Source organism: Leptonychotes weddellii, chromosome 6 (assembly GCF_054177405.1).
Source record: "Leptonychotes weddellii isolate Sample4059 chromosome 6, ASM5417740v2, whole genome shotgun sequence".
Lineage (NCBI taxonomy): Eukaryota > Metazoa > Chordata > Mammalia > Carnivora > Phocidae > Leptonychotes > Leptonychotes weddellii.
Window position 1 is genome coordinate 82,550,257 of NC_138374.1, and position 23,103 is coordinate 82,573,359.

The window sequence follows — 23,103 nt, forward strand, 5'->3', positions numbered from 1 at the left end:
GATAAATGATGGGAATAGATACGGCACTTGAAATCTGTAGCAGAATGCTGTGATCGTACCAGACACTGTGTTTTCTCAGGGCCAGAGTCAGGCACTAGGCCCCCCGTTAGCTTACCTGGCCTCGTGTGTGCCGCTCTTGAAGTAACATTGCTGTTCATTGTCTTTCCTACTAGAGTATCAGAGAATTTTACTGATGCAAAGAAATACTCCATTTTAAAATCCCATCCTGAAGGCAGTGTTTTTTCTTCAGCTAGAAAGGTTTTAAATGATAGCTTTTCACTTGGAAAAGGGTACATTATCTCTTTATCTGTTTATTAAAAAAACACAAAACCCTGACTTCTTTATAAAGGAGAGGTAAGGTGGCGTGGAGAGGAGGGGATGATGGGCGCCGGGGGGAGGCTCTCCGCCTGCAGCCTGCGTGTGAGAAGCAGCTGTGTGGGTTTATCCACACACTTGTGTGCTCTATTACATGGAGTTAATTATTAATGGGTCCATATAGCTCAGTCTTTCAGGTAAAAATTTACTGAGCGTGTACCACCTCACAACATGAGCCAGCCTGTGATGCTAAGGATCCCTGCACTGTTTTATCTTCTTACTGATCCCAGCGTTTTCCTCCATGACACCCTTCCATCTCTGAAGGGTAAAAATAATTCTTTGTGCACACCGTTCTGACTCCCGTTCTGACTCTACTCATTTATGACCTGATTACATTTATAGATCATTTTTGGTTAAGTTGAATGTGGATACCCACCTGATTTATGTATTTAATATTTTAAGTTTTTTTTTTTTTTTTTTAGTTTCTAGAAAGGAGTTGTTTATGTGTAATTAGTTTTTTAAATTGTAGAGTAAAAACTGATTATATGCCCATCATATTTGGTGCTTTATGCCATTTTATAATTAATACAAAGAAATTAAGAGGGATTTAAGGAAGCAAGGGAAGAGAATTGACATTTTTTAAGAGCCTGCTCTGTACAAGGTGCTTTATTTATGTGATCACATTTTGTCGTGACAAGAACAACATGAAATAAAATCACCTAAAAAACAAACAAACAAACAAACAAATGAGATAATGAAACCAAGACCTAGAGAGATTAAGAAACTTTCCCAGAGCCTCAGAGCAGATACAGAACAGAGCTGTGATTTGGACTCTGGTCCGTCCGACACCTGGCCGGAGTGCATTGAATCATATGTGGGGCTCAGAGATGACAGCTCTCTTCAGGTAATGTCTAGTCTGCCCCTCCAGAAAGTCTGTGCTATGCCTAGTATTATACACACTCGGTTAAGAGGAGGCTCTCAGTGGTCTCTAGAGGTGTATTTTAAGTCACAGCAATTCTTATTTATGCTGTAGCAAGGGGACAGGCATGCAGGCGATAGCTAGGTGGCCGATCATTTGATCGGAGTTTATTATGTAACATTGGCAGGTCCCACAACTACCCCCAGGACTCCAGAGCTACGTCTTGTGTGGTGTGAGGGAAGTACGATGAAGGATCTCTCAGTCCTTTCTTGTAACATTCAGCGATTTGCCTCTCAGCAACACACAGAGATTCCTTGAGACATTCAGTCTACTGAGAAGTCACAGTAATAGTAATTACCACTTGTTGAGCACCTGTGTGCTCTGCCCTTTACCTAGTGCTGTTAATCCTGCTAACAGGTTTTCAGGCTCCATAATGTGTCTTCTTGATGGCCGGGGAAATTCAGCTCTTGGGGTTTGCCGCTGGTCGTGCACCCCTGAAGCGTAGAGCTGGAAACCCCACGGCTTTGAGGTTTCGAGGCCAGTGATTTTTCCCACCCCACTGCTCACCTAAGGCATCTCAGGCCGCCTCAGGGTCATGAGGTACGAGGGTTTCCAGCAGTTCGGAAGGTGTGGGCTTTCCATGCCTCTAGACGAGTTTCTATGTCAATATCGGGGGATCAGATCTTGTGACTGTGTTTCAGAGCTTTTGGCTCCTTCTCCTTAAGGAAACTGAAGCTCCAGGAAGAGGATTCACTAGTGTGAACATTTCAGCCTTGCTCTCATCATGCCAGAGAGGTCATAGGAGAAACACTAATTTTTAGAGGCAGAATCATCTGGACATTTAGTATGACTCATGATCATTGCCCTTACGACAAATTAGACTTGAAGGACATGTGTTTTTTGATCTCTCGGCAGTTACATGCTAAATCACTGCCTTTCTGTTTTTTTCTGCCCCATCTTTATGTTAATTTTTTAAACGCATTTATTTATTTGAGCAGCGTTAAATGAGGCCCAGGGCTAGGGTGTGGGGAAGGACCTGGAAGCCTTGGAATTTAGGACCGCTTTGGAGGCGTTCTTTTGGGTTGGAAATAATACACAATCGAGCAGATGCTAATGGAAAAATGAAATGCAGGGAGAGAGAAAAGAGGCTAGGGTGGCTGTGTGAGAGTTTCATGGAGGAGAGGACATTGCCCCTTTATTACAATAATGTTTCTGCCCTATAATAAGGTCTTTCATTGCTGGTTCAGCTTTTTTCATTCACTTGTTTTGTGCTCTGCTTCCTGTTACTAATTGTCAGCACAATAGTCTTCCAACTATGAAGTCTCAGTGTCCTTTTGGACCAATTTGTCATTGTCTTTATCCCTCACCCCCCAACCCATGCTCTCAGAATCTATTACTATGGTTGCATTTTTAGACATTTTTTATGTTTTAAAATGGCAATGCTTTTGAAACATGCCAGAGTAGTTTATGATAATTGAATCATCCAACCAGCAACAGTTATTGCTTCCAAAAGCTCACTGATGAAGTTTAAAGTTTCTGTCTCTATAGGATATTCTTATAAAGTAATTGAAAATTAACATGCAGTGCTCTCTTTATAGCGTCATTTCATGCGCCTGGTGTCTTCACCATCGTCCTGTGGACATTAGGCATTTTGTTAAATGGTATTATTGACGGAATTCACAGATTCTTTGCAGTTTCTGTGCCTGTAGGAACTTACATTTTTGTTGTTTTCCCAACACTGGCTCTTGATTCTTATAGATAGATTATTTTAAGAAATCTGCAGGATTGGCTTAAGATTGACAAGCCCGGACAAATTCCGATATCAGACTCCAGGCATTTGTTACATGTTAATTCCTGTTCAGTTTTTAACATTTTGGCCAATAAATATTCCAAATGTGCTCTCAGCCTGGTACCAATAATTTAATACTGACAGAGAGACATCTTTCAAATGTAATTTCTATAAAGAAATTCTGAAACAGTGTTATTCCTTGACTGTCGATCTACCACCTAGAGCTTCCCCTGTCATAGATCATGTGATCAGAGTTGATTGGTGCTTTTCCCTGTAATTTTCTCACAATCGATGGCAGGTATTTTGAGGGCACAAACACTAATCAAGAAGTTTGGTCAGTTTTCTTTGAGGGAAAACGATTTTGGTACTCTCTGTATGTCACCATGTTTCTGTAAATTTAATTGCAGAAAACAAGTAAGTGTAGTGTCCAAAGCTTGTTATAAAGAAATAAAACTTAACTTCCTCTCTTGTAAATAGCTAACAGTCCTAAAACTGTGTGACATACCCCGAAGAGCCAAGGATTTAGAGCTAGAAAGTGTGGATTAGAGACTCCGTTTTACAGTCTTCATGACTTGATGGTTTTGAACAAGCGACTTAAAAACCAGACGGACTCCATTTTCTTATTTGTGGAATGGAAATGACAAAAATACTCTGAAACATTATTGGGAAGATTAAGTGAGAAAATAATGCATGTAAAATCTTACTGTTGTAGTGAAGCAACTGATAATAGGCCAAAATAATGACTTAGTACTTAATCCTTTAAAAAGAATAAATTTTGGAGAAATGTGTAGTGGAAAGCAAAGTTTCCCTACTGACCTAAAGTGGGAAGAGATTGACGATGAGATTTTTTTTTTTTAATTCTGCTGGAGATGAATGAACTGATTATTCCAAAGTATGCTCTTCATTTGCAGTGCGATGCACCCACCACTTATACCTGAGTTTGAAATGGAGTGTTTTTGTGCTACAGTAAGACCCAGAGGCCAAGATTTTTATGGTAGCGATTGAAACCTTTTAAAGTCGGGATAACTTATTTGGAGTCAGAATTCCCGAATGGAAACGGAGAGATATCGGTCTTCTCCTTAAAGTTACAAGAAGTTTTCCAGATAGGTCAGATGTAATAACGACTCTTTGATGACCTCTATATGTGTTTTTAATGAAATTAATAAGATTGTTGGTTTATAATCTTCCAAAATTCACTGAGTTGTTTTTTGGAGAGTCCTGTGATTTACTCTGAATAGATAGGCCTACCTTTTAATTGTTTTCCAAGGGAAAAATCCTTTTTAACTATTCTGTAATCTAAATCTAATCCTTTCTCTAGGGAAAGAAAGCTCTCTCTTAAGTGTTAGAGCTGTAGCTGTACAATCAAGGATTTGAGTAGGCTTTAAATACTTTTCTTCAAATAAAGTTATCAGGATTTGTTTATACATACAGGTAAAGTAAACTGTACAATTAGATTTTGGAGAAATAAGTAAGATTGGGTCTGGGGAGGGATCATAAAGTAAATTGTGTTTCTAAAGGCATGTGAACTTGAAAATATTGAGATTCCTTTACAAGAGAAAGAGGATTAGTTGTGATAAACTCTGTTGCATCAGAAATGTTTTCTGAAGCTTTGTTTGTTTGAATTCTGGCTGTGATGAATAAAACAGAACAATTAGAAGTACCCCCTCCCCTGAAGCTTTTACAATATAGTTGAGGAGATGCACATGAAGCAGTCTATACATAACAGTGTGTGATCGGGTACCAGCATGTGGAATATAAATGTTAAGTGCACTAGATCTTCAGGAGTATAGAGTAAGGACTGGGATCATTAGAGATTTTCAGGGAGCAGAATCTAGGTAGAAGGGAAGAAAAATGTTTCAAGTGAGGGAAGCAGTGTGAATTAAATCCTGAAGTTAAGAATACTCAGGGAGATTTTTAAAAATCAAACAAAAGCAGAAGCAGACCCATAAATACAGAGCACAAACTGATGGTTGCCAGAGGGGGCCAGTGGGGGGAATGGACAAAATGGGAGAAGGGGAGTGGGACGTACAGGCTTCTAGCTATAGAATGAGTAAGTCACAGACTACAGGGTACAGCACAGGGCATATATAGTCAGTGGTATTGTAATAGCGTTGTACAGTGATGGATGGAAGCTACACCTTTGGGGAGCCCAGCGTAACGTACAGAGTTGTTGAATCACTGCGTTGTACCCTGAAAAAAAAAAAAAGAAGAATCAGGGAATGTTTAAGGGACAGTGAAGATAGATAGATAGAATCAGGAGAGAGTACTCACTGTTGTTTTTAGACTCCACACGTGATGCCATACAGGATTTGTCTCTCTCTCTCTCTCTCGTTTATTTCACTTAGTGTAATGCCCTCACATGTCACCCATGTTCATCCATGAAATTGCGGATTTTTTTTTTTTAATATATCACATTTTCATTATCCATTCACCCATCATAGGGAAGTTGGGTTGTTTCCATAAGTTGGCTGCTGTAAATCATGCTGTAATGAACAGATTTAAATTTTTTGGCTATATAACCAGGAATGGGATTGCTGGTTCATATGGTAGTTCAATTTTTAATTTTTTTAGGAACCATCATACAGTTGCCCATAATGGCTGTACCAGTTTCTCTTCCCACCAATAGTGTATAAAGGTTCACTTTCCTTCACAACTTCAGCAACATTTGTTATTTCTTGTCTTTTTGATTCTAGTCATTCTGACAGGTGTGAGGTGATATCTCATTGTGGTTTTGGTTTGCATTCCCCTGATGGTGAGTGATGTTGAGCATCTTCTTATGTCTCTGTTGGCCATCTGGATGTCTTCTTTGAAAAAATGTTTATTCACCTCTTCTGCCCATTTTTTAAATCAGGTTATTTGTTTGCTTGTGTTGAAATATTTTCTCCCATTCAGTAGGTTGCCTTTTTGTTTTGTGGATGATTTGCTTTCCTGTGCAGAAGCTTTTAATTTTGGTGTAGTCCCAATAGGTTAATTTGGCTTTTGTTTCCCTTGCCTCAGGAGACCTATCTAGAAAAATGTTTCTACTGCTGATGTCAGGGAAATTCCTGCCTGTGTTCTTTTCTAGGATTTTTATGGTTTCAGGTCTCACATTTAGGTCTTTAATCCATCTTATTTTTGTGTATGGTGTAAGAAAGTGGTCCAGTTTCATCCTTTTGCATGTAGCTGTCCAGTTTTCCCAACACCATTGTTGAAGAGGCTGTCTTTTCCCCCATTGGATATTCTAGCATCCTTTGTTATAGATAAAATGACAAAATAAGTGTGGGTTTATTTCTGGGGTCTCTGTTCCATTGATTTATGTGTCTGTTTTTTTGCTGGTATTACACTGTTTGCATGACTACAGCTTTGTTCTTTCTCAAGATTGCTTTGGCTACTTGGGGTCTTTTGTGGGTCCATATAAATTTTAGGATTATTTGTTCTAGTTCTGTGAAAACTGCTGTTGATATTTTGATAGGGATTGTGTTAAATCTGTAGAGTGCTTGGTGTAGTATGGACATTTTAACAATATTTGTTTTTCCAGTCCATGATCATGGAATCTTTTTTCATTTATTTGTGTTGTCTCCAATTTCTTCAATGTTTTGTAGTTTTTGGAGTACAGGTCTTTCACCTCCTTTGTTAGTTAAGTTTATTCCTAGATATTTCACTCTTTTTGCTGCAGTTGTAAAGGGGATTTTTTGTTGATTTCTCTCTCTGCTACTTCATTTTTTAAAAAAGATTTATTTATTTATTTTAGAGAGAGAGGGAGCATGAGTGGGAGGGGCAGAGGGAGAGGGAGAGAGAATCTGAAGCAGACTCCAGACAGCGTGGAGCCCAACATGGGGCTCAATCTCATGACCCTGAGATGACGACCTGAGACCCTGAGACAAAACTAAGAATTGGACACTTAACCGACTGCGCCCCCAGGTGCAGGTGCCCCTGCTACTTCATTATTAGTGTGCAGAAATGCAACAAATTTCCACATAGTTTATATTCTGTGACTTTATTGAATTCATTTATCAACTCTAGTAGTTTTTTTGGTGGGGTACTCATTGTTTTTATGGCAAGGAATAAAGTTTTAAAAAGATTCCGGCTTGCTTATGAGTAGCTTTAAAAGTCAGACTAATGGGGTTGAGCTTTCTCTTGCAGAGACTAGTAGATTTTTGAGAAGGAGAATGACCTGTGGAATAAGAATTTGAGTAAGACTAATCAGGCCAGTCATAGGTGGGACACACTGGATGGGGAGGAGGGTGGGCAAAGGGAGACCGTCTGGGAGGCCATTTCAGGGATCCAGATTTTGGTAATTAGTGTCTGGTTGGCTGTCACTGGGGGAAAGAGACATTTATGAAAGAATTGTTAAGATGAATGTTGCTGGCTTAGCTATGGGTTGGAAGAGAGTCAAGGATGACTGACGATGTGTTTCTTGGGTGATTAGGAAAATGATACAGAAATAAATTGAGTAGAAACACGTCAATGTGGTAATTTTCAGTTTGAAGGATAAAAAACGGAAACAAGAAATGAAACCCGTTTAGGTATGTTGAGAATCAGGTAATAGTAGGGCCTCAGGAGAGAGATGTCAGCTTTGCCACATGGACGGTTCAGGTTTGAGAATCATCAGACATTGGGCGACATTTGAGGCAAAGCCCCACGAGAGCCTCCCCAGCATTACATCCGCAGCCCTTACCAGGTCATTAAAGATCTTCCTAACCTCATTTCCTACCGTGTCCTAAGCTTACCTTTTCTTCCAGCCACCCTGGACTCCTTGCTGTTTCTCAGACACATCTGTGGGCTCCTTCCAGCCGTGGGTCTTTGCACTTCCTGTTCCTTCCAGCTGGACCACTCTTCCCACAGATGGCTGCCTGGTGCCTCCTTTTACTAAAGGAAGCCCTTTCTAACACTTCTAAAGTAGTACCACCTCCCTGTCATTTTAACTTGTTGCCCTGCTTCGTTTCTCTTTGTAATCCTCCTAAGCACCTGCTCTCTTATAAATTAGTTGTTTTGCTTGGTTATTGCTTGACCACTCCTCCGCTCCGTAAAATCCAAGTGTGAAAAATAGGGACTTCGTTTTGTTCACCCCTCTACCCCCAGGGCCTAGCTTGTTGCCTGGCATGCTGTGGGCACACAATAAATATTTACTTAATGAATGTCTGAATTTATTAAGGACAAAATTATCAGGAAAGAAAAGTTTAACACAAAGCCCTGAGCCTAAGGGAGCAGCTCAGTTGGGAGAAGAGATCCTAAGAAAGAATACTCGGAAGTGGTCAGAGAGATGGACACAAAGCTGGGCAAGTCGGTATCCTGGGGCCAGGGGGGTCGGGGAGACCTGAAGGAAGGGGGCCAAGAACATCAGGTGGAGCAAAGAAATGAAAACAAGAACAAGGAGAAGATATCTGATGAGGGGATTTTAGGAGAGACCCTAACCACAGCCTTGCTGATGGTTAGGGAGAGGTGACAGACAAAGGCCACGACTGTAGTGTGTGGTTTTGATTAGCAGGGGCAGTTAGGGGAGGGAAAGCACGCCTGTTGGTCTGTGTGTATGTTTATGGTTCACTCACCTTGGTGTGCGCTGGTAAGTGCTGATGAGGGTGTGTGACTAGAGATTGTCCCATTGATACAGATAGAAGTGCAAGGCATTTAGGTTATAAATGAGAGTCCAATACTAAAGAAGCTGATTATTCCAGCAGTGATTCCTATAAACTTTTAAATGCCCAGTGAAATATTCTGAAGTTTCAATTGCATTAAATAAGTTTAATTAACTAGAAGTAGTTTCGCTTTCAACATTCTCCTGTCTATTTTATATTTTAAAAAATAATTTCCTTTTCCACTGTCAGCCATTTAAGCCTTTGGTAGTTTATTTTGGTACATACTTTGAGGAAAGAATCTAATATTATCCTGGAGGGGGTTTCTATTTTTGACTTTTTATGATGGGAAATGTCAGACATACAGATCAATAAAATAGCTGCTTGAACTCTCCTATGTCCATTACCTAGACTTAACAGTTATCATTTTACCAGACTTACATTATCATTTTATTAAAATATTTAATGTAAATTAAGATATTATGACATTTATCCCTGAATCCTTGAGTACAGATCTCTGTAAACAATAAGGAATTTCCCCCACATAATTACAGTACCACTATCCACCTAATAAAACTTAGAAATCTTTAATATTATCTAATAAAAAAATTTGTATTCAGGTTTCGCCAGTTGTCACCTAAAATATCTTCAACAGCTGGCTTGTTTAAAGCAGAACACATTAAGGACCACACGGTGTATTTGATGGGCATGTCTCTTAAGCCTCTACTGGTCTGGAAGAGTTCTGTGTCCTCTACCAACACCCCCACTTCGGTTACATTCACTTCATAAAGAGACAAGGCTGTGTGACCTGTGGAAAGTCCCCTCTTCTGGAACGCTCTGCTGATTGCTTCAATGAAGTGTCATTTCACTAGTTACATGACTAAATTTGTCCTATATTCTCTCGTTATGTTTATTCATTTAAGACCGGTTGTGTTTGGCACAGGACTAGGTAATCAAAGATCATGGACTTTGTCCTTAGAGAAGTTGGAATCTAATATACATTTTGTCAAATTCTTTTAAAATTCTGCTATTAAATCCCACTTTCATCATATTCCAAATCTTAAGTTAGTTTTTCTTGTTTAGTTAAAACAAAACTGGTGCTTACGATTATTTTTCAGATTTTAACACCGTACCCAATAGCAAGCTATGTTAAAATGGTTAGATGTTATCCTGTTTACATCTGATAATCCACTTCTATTTGTTTTGTGGGTTATTATAACAAACTACCTACTGTGATATCTGAATATAGTAGGGCTCTGTGCCACTGTTCAATAGGATGTTAAAGATCTTCATTTACTGAAATGAAAAATTCACAACATATGAAATGAGCAGAGCACTTACCTAATATGTCCCATATGTTATGGTCTCTCTCTCTTTTTTTTTTTAAGATTGATTTATTTATTTTGGAAAGAGAAAGACAGAGACAGCATGAGTGGGAGGTACAGAGGGAGAGAGAATCTTAAGCAGACTCCCCACTGAGCACAGAGCCTGATGCAGGGCTCGATCCTAGGACCTTGAAATCATGACCTGAGCTGAAACCAAGAGTCAGGTGCTTAACTGACTGAGCCACCCAGGCGCCCCTGGTCTCATTGTTACTTAAAAAAAAAATGCTTAGAAAAGATCGGAAAGAATATACATTAGAACATTAACAAGGTTTATGCCTGTGTGGTAGGATGATGGTTAATTTTCTTTTAGTTTTAGCTATCCCTGTTTATGACTTTTTTTTACAGTAAGCATAGATGATTTGTACAATGAGAATCAATAAAGCAATGAGTTCAAAAACCAGCTTGGCCACAGAACATTGTGAATGTACATAATGCCATAGAATTGTACATTTGAAAAGGGTTAAAGTAAATTTTATGTTTTGTGCTTTGTTGTTGTTGTTTACCACAATTAAAAAAAAGAAAAAAGAGTCCATGGCTATTATACTGCAGAAAACAAAACCAAAAAGCAACTTGCCTGGTCATATGTTTTGAGTCCCCTGGATCTTTGCATGCCTCTTGTAACTCTTGTTAGTAAATGCCTTATGTCGTTTTGTATCTTAATTATTGTCCCACAGTGACCATAGTATATTTTTACTTGAAATTTCAAGTATGCAGAGGGTGGGCAGAAAGCAGTTATTCCAGAGGACCCTGGAGGTGTTCCCTTTGTTTGTTTAATTAGAGGCAGGATTTGGTGGACAAGACAAGATGGAGAAACGCTGATGGAAAACATGTTGGCTCTGAAAGTCTACTTCTGGTAAATGGTGGTATCTGTGGTGATCATATTCATTAAAGAAAAATGTATCAGGAGAGGTTCACTTTAATATGTCATGATTTCAGTCCACAAATAGTATCCCATGTTAAAACCAGAGTAATAAAGTTTATGGTAATTAAAATGTTAGAATTTGAAGTGTGTATCATAAAGTGAAAAACATCTTCTAGAGTGCAGTATAGTGTTAGTAAGCCAATCTTACTCCCCTCATTTATAGAACTTGTTGTGTTATGAAATACAATGTAAGAACGTCTTGGATTTCTGTTCTGTCTCCTTAGATGGAGAAGGCTATGTTGACTCTGGGTTAATAGGGAGATATTTCATACAGAAACCGCTAGAAACATGGAGCTGGATCAGTGCAAATTTGGCGATTACTTTTCCATCATCAATAATTGAAAAATCTTACTAGCTTTATTGGTATTGCAGGGTGTGAGACCCAGCAGCAAGAGCACCCAGAGGTTTTGTTGCCTTCTTACTACCTACTTCTTTCCCTTCTGCTCTTCATTCTCGGTCACCTTCCCTCTACATGCCTACTTGGAGAAACAGGAAGTACCCGGGTCCGGATCCTGCTAGGGGATAATCCTTATACCTGTCCATCCTTAGGCTGTGTTCAGAGCCAGGGGCAAACACATTGGGGCCCTCTCAGGTGAAAAACGTCCTGGATTTCTTTGTAGGGAAGGTATGGGGAGGTGTAGAAGATGGAGCGGACTGTCCCATCCCTTGGACAGATGGCTACTGAGCCTTTAAGACACTTTCCTAGCAGTTTATTCTCTCCAGAAGAGCATGGAATTTGGATTCAGGTAGACCTGAGGGTAGATTCCCTATACAGTTTCTTGCAAACTGTGTGTTTTGGGGCAAGTTGTTTGGCTAGTCTCAGTTCATTCATTTATGGAACGGAGGACAAGAACACCTTGTAGGCTTGTCCTCTGGATGAAATGGGGGACACTGAGGACCCATCAGTGCCTGTGGGGCCTGGCACATAGTGATCACAGAACAGATATCCTCCATGGGACCCGCTCTTTACCAGTGCACCTGCCACACTCCTCGCTCTCTCTGGACTGAATGAATCTCTTTAGGACTGATGTGTTGAGTCTTAATTACACCCTATGCTTTTGTACTCCAAAAACTTTAAACAAAAGGAAGAAATGCTTTCTGGCCCCTTTAAAGAATATCCACAATAGTATTATATCTGGGGGCTCAAAAATACACTCTCGGTATAATCATTATAACTGACAGCGTTATTTCATTAGGTGATTTAATTATAAATAGAGTCTCTTACGCCTTTGTTTTTCACGTTGAATATTAGTAGAACTTATTTTTAAAAGAAATTAGCATTTAAGGTTCTAGAGGTTGAAATAAAATCTAATATTTTTAATAAATTCTGAACAGGTGATATAAAAATTCTTTTCGGCATGTATTTTTTTGATCTGGCCTGTTACCGTCCCTCTAATTGGCCTCCAGTTTACAGAGTAATTACAGCTTCAAATAAACTTGGTCGTCTGTGGTTCAGAATGTGTAAAATTAAGCAGAACACTTGAAATTTAGCTTGTAGTTTAACTTGCTCGGGTGAGTTTAGTATAACTAACTCAAGTACCAGTGTAACAAATACTTTGTTGGAAAGTATTATGGGCTGTGATATAATAAAAGTTAGCTACCTGGCATTTTATATAAGAACACATGCTTTTTTCTTGTGTGTTAAATCGTTCCAGAAATTCTAGCTAATTATTCGAGTAATAGCTTTTCAGAATTGTTATTTGAAGCTTCTGCTTTGGGTTTTAAAATTTTAACGTGGCCCAGCTTGAATTGAGAACCTTTACATAATTAAAAGGAAAATATTCTTCTAAAGAAATATTGGCTAATCTGTTTATTAGCTACCATTCCCTTTAAGAAGAAGAGTGGATGGAACTGGAGGGTATTAATGCTGAGCGAAGTAGGTCAGAGAAAGACCATTATCATATGGTTTCACTCATATGTGGAAAATAAGAAACAGCACAGAAGATCATAGGGGAAGGGAGGGAAAACTGAATGGGAAGTCGTCAGAGAGGGAGACAAACCATGAGAGACTCTCGACTCTAGGAAACAAACTGAGGGTTGCTGGAGGGGAGGTGGGGGAGGATGGGGTAACTGGGCGATGGGCATTAAGGAGGGCACGTGATGTGATGAGCACTGGATGTTATATGCAACTCATGAGTTATTGAACACTACATCTGAAACTAATATATGTTGGCTAATTGAATTTAAATTTTAAAAAAAAACGTAATATTGGGGAAAAAAAAAGTAAGAGTCTCCTGTAAGAATGAGAGTTCAAACATGAACCATGTTCTGAAAACTTCCATATTTTTCTTCATTTTAGGGGGAGCTATAGGATGTGTTCATGATTTTGTATTATGGCTAGCATAAAAGAACCCAAAGTTTTTCTGTTTCCTGGCCCACTTGTTCAAACATGGTGATTTAAAGTGTCAAGTGTTCTGAATTCAGATTCAGCTCTTTAACTACATTTGTTTCTGTTTTCTGTATAGCAGTAAACCCTGGGACTTGGTGGTGGAGTGTCCTCTTCTCTTGGTACTGACCCAAATACCACTTAAATATGTTGAGTCAGTTTGAGTAGCTGCTCGTCTCTTTTACCATCTCAATTTAGTGTTATTTAGAAATAGGATTCATTTATAGAGTATATCAAAAAATATATAGGCTGATTTCTATTTTACTGCTTGTTCATAGTAACATTTTTGTTCAACTAGGCTTCAGAAGGACCTGATTGAAACCTGCTCATCTTTGAAGTGTCTGTCCTCCGTTCTTTACATTAAATGCCACTCAGTCACTTCTCATGAAGTATTGATGGTGTCCCCTCACGTGCTGTCACATCACACATGCTGTGGGGGAGTGTGGGGCCCATAATTCCTAATTTCTACTAGGACATCACGTTAACCTGGATTAAACCCTGGCCAGAAACTTAATAGGAGTTTTGTGAAGAAGGAACTATATTGGAAGAACAGTGGTCTTCAAAGAGAATCGGATTGGGTCTGTGCTTTATAGAGATAGATGTAAACCATGCCTACTTATAGTGTTGGTATTTTAAAACTTTCAGATTTCAAACAAGAATATAAATTGGCATTCTGTATTTGGTATTTTTTAACATTCAGGTCTCAAAAGGTGTGTAACATTGCTGTACAATATCTCACTGTGAAACAATAGATTTTATGACCTGTCAAATCTACCACCTTTTCATTATCTTACACACCACCAGGTTCTCGTTTTCCTCCTTACCCAGTTTAAATTCATCAGTTGATTCAACCAAGATGTCTTGCATCCTCTCTTCATTTTCTTGCTTTGCCAAACTTACTTGGTTAAATTACAGCTTTGCTGAAATCCAGTTCTCTGTGCCCCACCTGCACCCATGTAGCTGAATGTATCTGGGGAAAATACACAACCATGATCCTTGGCACTAGCTTGAATTCTTGATCATTCCATTCCAGTGGGTTCCTGATGCTACCCAGCTGTCATGTTATATTTCCCTAGTCTGTCTGCTCTTTCATTCTCCTAGAAGGCTATTGGAGACTTTCTTCGCAAAGCACTGGTGCATCTTCTTCCAACCTGATTCTTAAAGATGGCTTCACACCCTAATTCACTGAAAACAATAGGAGCAACAAAATCATTTCTATCAGCTCCTGCTTGCCATGTATACCCTTGACTGCATTTGGGCCCTTTTGTCTCCATGTCTTGTTCTGTCACTAAACTGCCTGTACTCCTGACTAGAGCCAGCCCTCTACTTGTCCAGCAGATCCCATCCTTTCTTGACTGCATAAGGAAGTTGCTCCAGAAGTTTACTCCTCTTTCTTATGTCATCAAAATTACCTTCTTGTTGGATTAGTACTATCAGAATTATCCATTTGGACAATATTCATTCATTAAGTGTCTGCTATCAGGAAAAACAGACACCGTTGGAATGCCTGGTTGGCTTGGTCAGTGAAGTGTCTGCCTTCGGCCCAGGTCATGATCCCAGGGTCCTGGGATCGAGTCCCGCATCGGGCTCCCTGCTCAGCGGGAAGCCTGCTTCTCCCTCTCCCTCTGCCGCTCCCCCTGCTTGTACTCTCTCTCTCTCTGTCAAATAAATAAATAAAATCTTTAAAAAAAACCAGACACTGTTTAGGCACAGATGGGCACAGTTCTTAGTGCTAAGAATATATCAGTGGAGCTTACATTCTTGTTGAGGAGACAGGAAGCAAAAAAGATACTAAGTTAGTCATTTCATGTGTTTGAAGATAACATGGTATGAAATAAAAAGTAGAGCAGGTAAGAGGGGTGGGGGAGTCTGGATGAGGGGTGCAGATCACAGAGTTTAGTAGCACGGTCAAGGTAGGCATCCATGAAAAGGTGAGGTCTGATCTGAGACTTGAAGGTGGTGAGGCGTTATCTGTGGGCTGTGTGAGGGGACAGAGTGCTGGGAGAGGAGGTGCAGTACATATTTGAGGAAACGCAGGCAAGTGGGTGGGCTGCAGAGGGGCCTGAGAGAGAATACTAACTAGGTGAGGAGGTCAGGAACTTAAGTGGAGTGGATGGGAGCCCCAGATCACATAGAGGCCCTGTTGATCATTGAAAGGCCTTTGTTTTCTATTCTTAGTGAATTGGAAACATTGCAGGATGTATATATTTTTTTTTCTGCAGTTGATCATGTTAAGAAGGTTTCTGCTGCATGTGTTGAGAACAGACTGTAGTGAGGGGCAGGGAGAGCTGTTCTAGAGTTTTCAAAGTACTCACGTGAGAGATAATGGTGATTTGTTCCGATAATAGTGGAAGAGGTGAGAAGTGATACTGGATATCTTTTGAAAGCGGAGCCAACAGGATTTCCAGAATGAGGTAGGAGACGAGAGAGGAGGACTTAGGGTGAGCCCAGGGCTTTTGACCTGAGCACTTGAGAGGATGGAGGCGCTGCCGGCTGAGATGGAGGGAGTGGAAGCCGAGGTGGGCAGGAGACCAAGGGTAGGAGAGATCCATTCGCTTTTGGACGAGTTCAGGTGTCTTTTTTTTTTTTTTAAAGTTTTTATTTAAATTCTAGTTAGCTAATATACAGTGTAATATTCATTTCAGGAGCCACAGTATAGTGATTCAACACTTCTTTTTTTTTTTTTTTTAAAGATTTTTATTTATTTATTTGACAGAGAGAGAGATAACGAGAGCAGGAACACAAGCAGGGGGAGTGGGAGAGGGAGAAGCAGGCTTCCTGCCGAGCAGGGAGCCCGATGTGGGGCTCGATCCCAGGACCCTGGGATCATGACCTGAGCCGAAGGCAGACGCTTAACGACTGAGCCACCCAGGCGCCCTGATTCAACACTTCTATACCTCCCCCTGTGCTCATCATGACAAGTCCCGAGTTCCGACGTCTTTTAGGATACACTTTCTAGCTTTAAGTAATGGATCTAGCCCTTCCATGTTTCTGCATAGGAAGAGCTTTATGGCACCTGGGGAGGTTGAGGCATTCGGCAGTGAGAGTCTGAAGTAGAACTGCATCTCTGGTAAAAGCCAGGTAATGGCATATATTACCAATATCAAACAAGAGCACCCCATGTTTTCAGTCTGGATGACAGGAAAGTTAGGAAAGCCAGGAGAAGGAACAGAATCAGGAGGAAAGATAGTAGGTTTTAGGAACCAGTAATTCAACCAGGTAGATACATCCACTGTATAGTTAATCACGGGTATCACAAAATACAGATCCAAGATGGAAAGAAGTTCAGATTTTTATATTGGTCAACCAAGAGATGATGATGGCTGAAACCATGAAACCTTGTTAGAAAAGAGAAGAAAACTAAGCAGAGATCCTAGGTGAATGATCTTTTTTGGTGCAAGGAGTCCATGAACCAGTCCAATGTGGCTAATGCCTAGGTCCTATAGAGACTTAGAGATGGTAGTTGATAGTTGCTAATGATGGAATAGGACAGAACAGGCAGACACTGAGAAAACACAGTTGACTTTGTCAGCTGCAGGGAAATTGTTTCTTCCAAAGAGCAGTGTCAGTAAACAACCCTACCCTACTTTGTCTTGTTGTCCAATACCATGTATCCTTAAAGACCAGCTCAAGTATACACCTGATGATAGCTAACATCTATTGAAAACTAATTATGTATCATACGCTATGCTGAGTCTTGTACTGATTTATTATTAATTCCCACACCAATTTTATGATGTAGGTGCTTGTTTCCCCTTTAATACTTGAAGACTGGAGAGATTAATTAACTTGTCCAAGGTTACATGGTAGGAAAAGAAGTTGAATCCAGGAATACTGGTGTTAGAGTCCACACTCTCAGCCACTACAGGATGCTGCTTTTCTTTGAAGTCTTCTGAGATGTTCCCTGACATAATTTATCCCTCTTGACCAGCTGGTTCTATGGGCTGTGATTACTAGGAGTTTAGGTGGTATATACGGTCAAGAGGCCTATACCCTATATAATCTAAGTAAGGGATAAGGATACCTTCTTAAATGATACATAATAATATAAGATAGTGAAAATGAGGGGTACAATAATAAGTAATGTGAATATGGAGAGAGGAATGTTTGGTTTAGGACCAGGTTGATAGGAAAGGCTTCATGGGAAGAGTAGGATTGGATCTGGGCCTTAAAGAATAGGTGTGGTTTTGAGTGTAGGTGATTACATGCAGGTAGGGGTGAAATCAGTGGACACCATTCCAGACAGTAAGAGCAGCTAGGGCAAAGGTGCCCCAGCAGCTGGGGAAAAAGCTAGGGCAGAGCAAGATGTATTTGGGGAAACTTAAGTCATCCAGTTTGGTTGGTTAATAGACCATGTGGTCAGAATGGGTGTTGGATTGGAAAAGAAGACTGAGGTCAGGTTGTGAACACCCTGAGTGGAGGTCCATGGAAAGCTGTGAGGTTATAGTGGTTTCACCTAGAACAGAGCTCTATCGTTCTTGACTATTTACTTTGTGGCTTAAATATAAGTATATTCAAAGAGACATTTTATGTTATTTCTAGAATGCCAGTTAATGAAAACAGAACGACCAAAGCCAAACACATTTATTATCAGATGTCTCCAGTGGACCACTGTTATAGAAAGAACATTTCATGTAGATACTCCAGAGGAAAGGTAAGAAATTTGTTTTTCCTATTTCGTGAAAAAGCAACAATCGGTATAAAGATATATGTGTATCTGACTTCACCATTTGTAAATATATGTGAACATATTTGTAAAATCCTATAGTCCCTTAATAATTGTTTCTGGTATAATAGATGAATAACAGAGGCTTGGAACATATTAAATCAAAACCTCTAGAACTGCTGTAAGATAGTCTTCTTAACAAAAACCAGGACATTTAAAAATTGAAATATAAATTGGGACATTTTTATAACTAAACTACCTTTAAAAATGGTTGAATTGATTGTGTTCATATTTGGAATCTTAAGGTTAGTAATAGCAAAAGGTTTCAAGTAGCATTGCCTTTATGCAAGGGGCTGCCTGGAGTATTAGGCTGGGAAGGATTCTGAGATTGGGGCTAAGCTCCATGAGAAAAACAGTACCAGGATTGATTGCCATCGACTGTCCTCATTGCTCTAGAGGGGAGTGGCAACTTCATTGGGCCATTTTGTCATCCTCCTGATCTATGCATTCCTACAACCCCTGCCCCAACCCCCCCCACCCCCGGTTCTGTTTTAGTACCCTCTGATCTGGTGGTAACTGAGTTAAGTCCAACAACCACAACCACAAAACCATTTTCCTGCACAGATGTTATCATGGTTGATCCGCATCAGCAACTTTGTGAAGTTAAATGTTACTAGCCTATGTTCCAAATGAATGAAGCAGGTCTTAGAGGAGACTTGTCTAAGATTTAAAACAAAAATAACCTCCCATAAGACCTAGTAAATAGTAAAGTATTATTTTAATAATGCTTTTTGATCAGTAAACAGTAAATGGTAACGTGTGATTACTTTAGAAAGGAAAGAAAAGTAGAAAAGAACTAGAAAACACTCCTAATTTTATAACCAGAGTTAAGGACAGATCTTATTTTCTTTTATACACTCCCAGTCTTATTCTCTGCAGATGTATTTAGGTCTTGAGCATATATACAATTCCGTATGTCTTTTTCTCCCTGTCCACTCCTGTCTTCCTGGGCATTTCTATCTGCTAAGTCCTCAGTTTGCTTGTAGTTCCACCCATAACCATGACTGGGCTAATTCCTATTCATCTGTCAGATCTGAGCTTCCAATACCACATTTCCCACAAAACCTTCTCTGACTCTTGTAGACGAGGTAGGTGCCGCTGCTGTAGCCTGCATATCTCCCTGCACCTTTTATATCAAGTATATCAGCACTGTAATCTTTGTTGGCCTTTCTCGCTAGACCGTGAGATTCTTGACTAGCAAGGATCGTAGGGTCCTTGCTCAATATTCTATCTTTACAGCATAGTCCAGGCTCCAGCGTAGTATTTGTTGACTGGCTGAATGAATGGAACTTTTCCCATGTCACTGTATAGTCTTTGAAATATTATTCTTAGTGGATTTACATTGAAGCATGATTAATTTTGCCATTTATGTTTGCAAAGCTGGATTTACGCCATATCTTAAGACTTTAAAATAGTTCCTGCTCTTATATATCACACCACTTTTCTGAACAGTTTTTTTTTTTAATTTTATTCATTTATTTGACACAGACAGCGAGAGGGGGAACACAAGTAGGGGGAGTGGGAGAGGGAGAAGCAGGCTTCCCGCGGTGCAGGGAGCCCAACGTGGGGCTCCATCCCAGGACCCTGGGATCCTGACCTGAGCCAAAGGCAGACGTTTAATGACTGAGCCACCCAGGCGCCCCTGAACAATCAGTTTTTATTTGCATTTATAACCAGGAGAAAGCAATTTTAGTAAAAATGAAAAAACAGCATCTTTATATTTACCATGGGGTGTGTTTTTCTACATTCATCTAGAATCTGCTGCTTGGAGATTTTATATGACTTTAATGTTAATGAAGACTTAGAAAAATGTAGTGAGAACTGGAAAAGCTGTGTATTTTCTGTGTTCTGTCTGCCAGTCTAAAATCCGTTCTTTTTGTAAATGTAATATATATCTCTACTTTCACTAAAAAAAAAAAATCTTCTATTTGTTTTATTGGATGATAGAAGTTTGGAATCTACTTTTTCCAAAGGATGAGACCATTGTATCAGCTCCGTTCTTCTTTTCTTTTCATTGAATAATCCATTCTGTCCTCTCTGATTATGGATGGCACATATACATAAATATTTGTATTTTTAGGTTTTTTTTCTTTTTTTTTCCCTTTGACTTCTCCATCATTCTAGCACTGAGACCACATGGTTTTAATTAGAGAAGCCTTATAAAGCTCTTAACTTCTAAGGGAGAGAAAAGGCCTTAACTAGAAGTAAGAAAATTAAGAAAGGAAAAAATTTCAGGTAAAAGCAAACATGTAGTAAAGCAAAACTTCAGTTACTGCTGTTTTTTTTTTTTTTTCCAAAATGTTCTTAGCTTTTGCAGGCATAGCGTCTGCAGATAATAGTAACTTTGTCTCTTCCTTTCAGGTAGGATGGTCTATTATTTTTTTTGTTTTTAAATAATATGTAATGATTTTCATGATAGCGTACACACTTTTTTCTCTGGTTTTAATGAATGCATTTCAAATTATTCACTGTCAACTATGAAATATGATTTTTCATGTCTAGTTTATTTTGTTATACTTTATTTTGTTTATTTTGAACATCCACTTTATAGACCCAGATTATTTTCCTTTCTTAGAGCTAATCATTTTCATTGTCACCACGATGACACCCTGCTGCACTCACATACCCATATTCATGTGCATGCTTATACCCCCTTATGTTACAACTACGGTGAACTACTTATAGTTTCCCAAGTCCTAATTCTGTAGTGACTCTCACATCCCTTGTGGCTCTTTCTGGCTCTTTTGCCCCCATGCCAGAAATAGCTTCCCTTGCTTGTTTCTTCCTGTACCAGTTCATCTTGTACTTCCCCATTTACAACTCATTACTCTCCTTTGGTCCCCACTCCAAACTTAGCATTGTTTTTCTTAGAACACCACTGTTCTCAGTGCAAACTTGTTATCATTTTACCTATAACACTTCGTTATACGTATTTACAATATCAGGGTTTCCCTTATTATTACTGTAAGTTCATATTACAGTATGGCTTATTGAGCTTTAGTAGCATACTAAATATATTTTAGACATTTTATATTAGACATCTTAATGTTTATTTTTAAATAAATGATCAGCTTAAGAAAATTGATTCATTTTCATATAAGTAGTATATATACTTTAAATAGAAAAATTTACTTGCTTCCTGGGGGTCTCCATTCTGTTTTCCAAGTTGAGTACATTTTCCAACATTACTTAGGAATTAGAAGATTGCAAGAATTCTTTGATTAGTGAGATATTTGGGCCCAATACGTTTTTGCAGAGCATACATATGTATTTTAATTGTGGTGAATGAGGTAATTTAGGTCAATAATCCACCTAAGAACTCTCCAAAAAGATGGACAAAGTGTTTAAAAAAACAAAAACAAAAACACAAAAACAAAAAAAGACATACACGAGGCAATTTGGCTGTGAAGAATTATGGGACCAAAACTTTTTGGAAGGGTGAAACCCAGAGAGAAGAGCTCACTATTTTACCAGGGGTGCCTGCCAATTCTAGAAGTGTCTGAGATGTTGACATTTGGAGTAACTGTCAGACCTAGGAATCATGTTCTGGAATCCAGGGCCTACCAAAGAGGGCTCATGGTACATCAATACATTTTAGGTTGGCACTAGAAGAAAAGATAAACTCAGATTTAGACTTACCTTTTAAGGATTGAAGTCTAGCTTTAAATTATTTCAGGTCTTAAATTTGGTTAATGTGATCCACTTTTGCTAGTCTCCCTGGAACCTGTTAAAAGCAAATATAAATAATCTCAAACTGTCTATTTACATTTTAATGTACATTGTTTGATATGGATTAAAAAATAAACAAGTACACAAAGATTCAAAGATTCAGAAACCACAGAGACAAAACAGACAACTGAATCAGATTCATAGGCTCTCTAGATAATGGAGTTATCAGACAGAATATAAAAGAACTCTGTGTGAGTATAATCAAGGAAAATACAGTTAAGTCTAGGCAATTCATCAGAGCTAGAAATTATGAAAAAGAATAAAATGGGAATTCTAAAATTGAAAAACAAGATACTTAAAATCATGAGAGCTGGTGGATGGTTTTAACAGTAAATTAGGCCTAACATTGGGGAAAATTAGGAATTTAAACATAGGTTATAACAGAATATGCAGAATGAAACATGGAGATAAGGATAGAAAGTAAAAATAAATAAGAAGGCAATGTAAGATGAAAAGAATGTAGTAAGAAGGTCTTACGTATACATAATTAGAGTCTCAAAATGGAAGAGTGAAAGAATGGGTCAGAAAGTATTTGTAGTGATAATGGCTGAAAAATTTGTAAAATCGTTAAAGATACCAAACCACATATTCAAGAAGTCCTGTAAATCCCATGCAGGAAAAATACAAAGAAAACCCACTTAGTCTCATTAGACTTTTGAAAACAAAGACAATGGGAAAATCCTCAAAGCAGATAGAGAAAAAAGATAGGTTGCCTTTAAAGGAGCATCAATTAGACCAAAAGATGATATCAATAGAAATAATTGACATGGAATATATGGGATGGAATGATAATTAGAGATAATGGAATGATATTCTCAAAGTGCTGAAAGAAAATACATGCTAATGAGCAAAAATACTTTCCAAGAGTGAAAGTAAGATGAAAATATTTCAGTCAAATATTTCAACAACTTCAGCTCAGAATTGATAGAATTTCTCACCAGCAGACTTGCAGAAAAGGAAATAGTAACAGCATTCTTCAGACAGGGAGAAGAGATGTAGGAAGGAATGAAAAACAAAATGGTAAATAAGTTGATAAAACCAAAGGAATATTGATCTTATGAGTAAAAATAACATTTTGTGGTTTAATTATGTGAAGAATTAAAAATCTAAAGTAATAATACATAAATTGAGGTTGAGGGAAAAATGGGAGTTAATGTCTTATGACATCACTGCATTTTCTTAGAAGACTTCAAAGTATGGACATATAAGACTTTGCTAAATTGAGGATGAATGTTATGACTTCAAGGATAATTGCTAAAAGGAAAGCAAGCACATGATGACTACAATGCTGATATGAGGAGAAATAGAATCATAAAAAATTAATCCAGAGTGCATTATGTAGGTTGACTGTGCGAAGTTAATGCTATATATAAAAATATG

At 38.8% G+C, this 23,103-nt stretch overlaps 1 protein-coding gene across 5 annotated transcripts in view; it reads left to right on the top strand.

The window, feature by feature from the left end:
* The window catches only part of AKT3 (AKT serine/threonine kinase 3), a 304,967-nt gene that overhangs the window by 145,063 nt on the left and 136,801 nt on the right, over positions 1–23,103 (top strand). For all 5 annotated transcript variants that reach the window (XM_081824493.1, XM_081824490.1, XM_081824491.1 and 2 more), the window contains one exon: positions 17,811–17,922. In XM_081824493.1, coding sequence (XP_081680619.1) covers positions 17,811–17,922 — 112 coding nt within the window. The remainder of the gene's footprint in view (positions 1–17,810; positions 17,923–23,103) is intronic.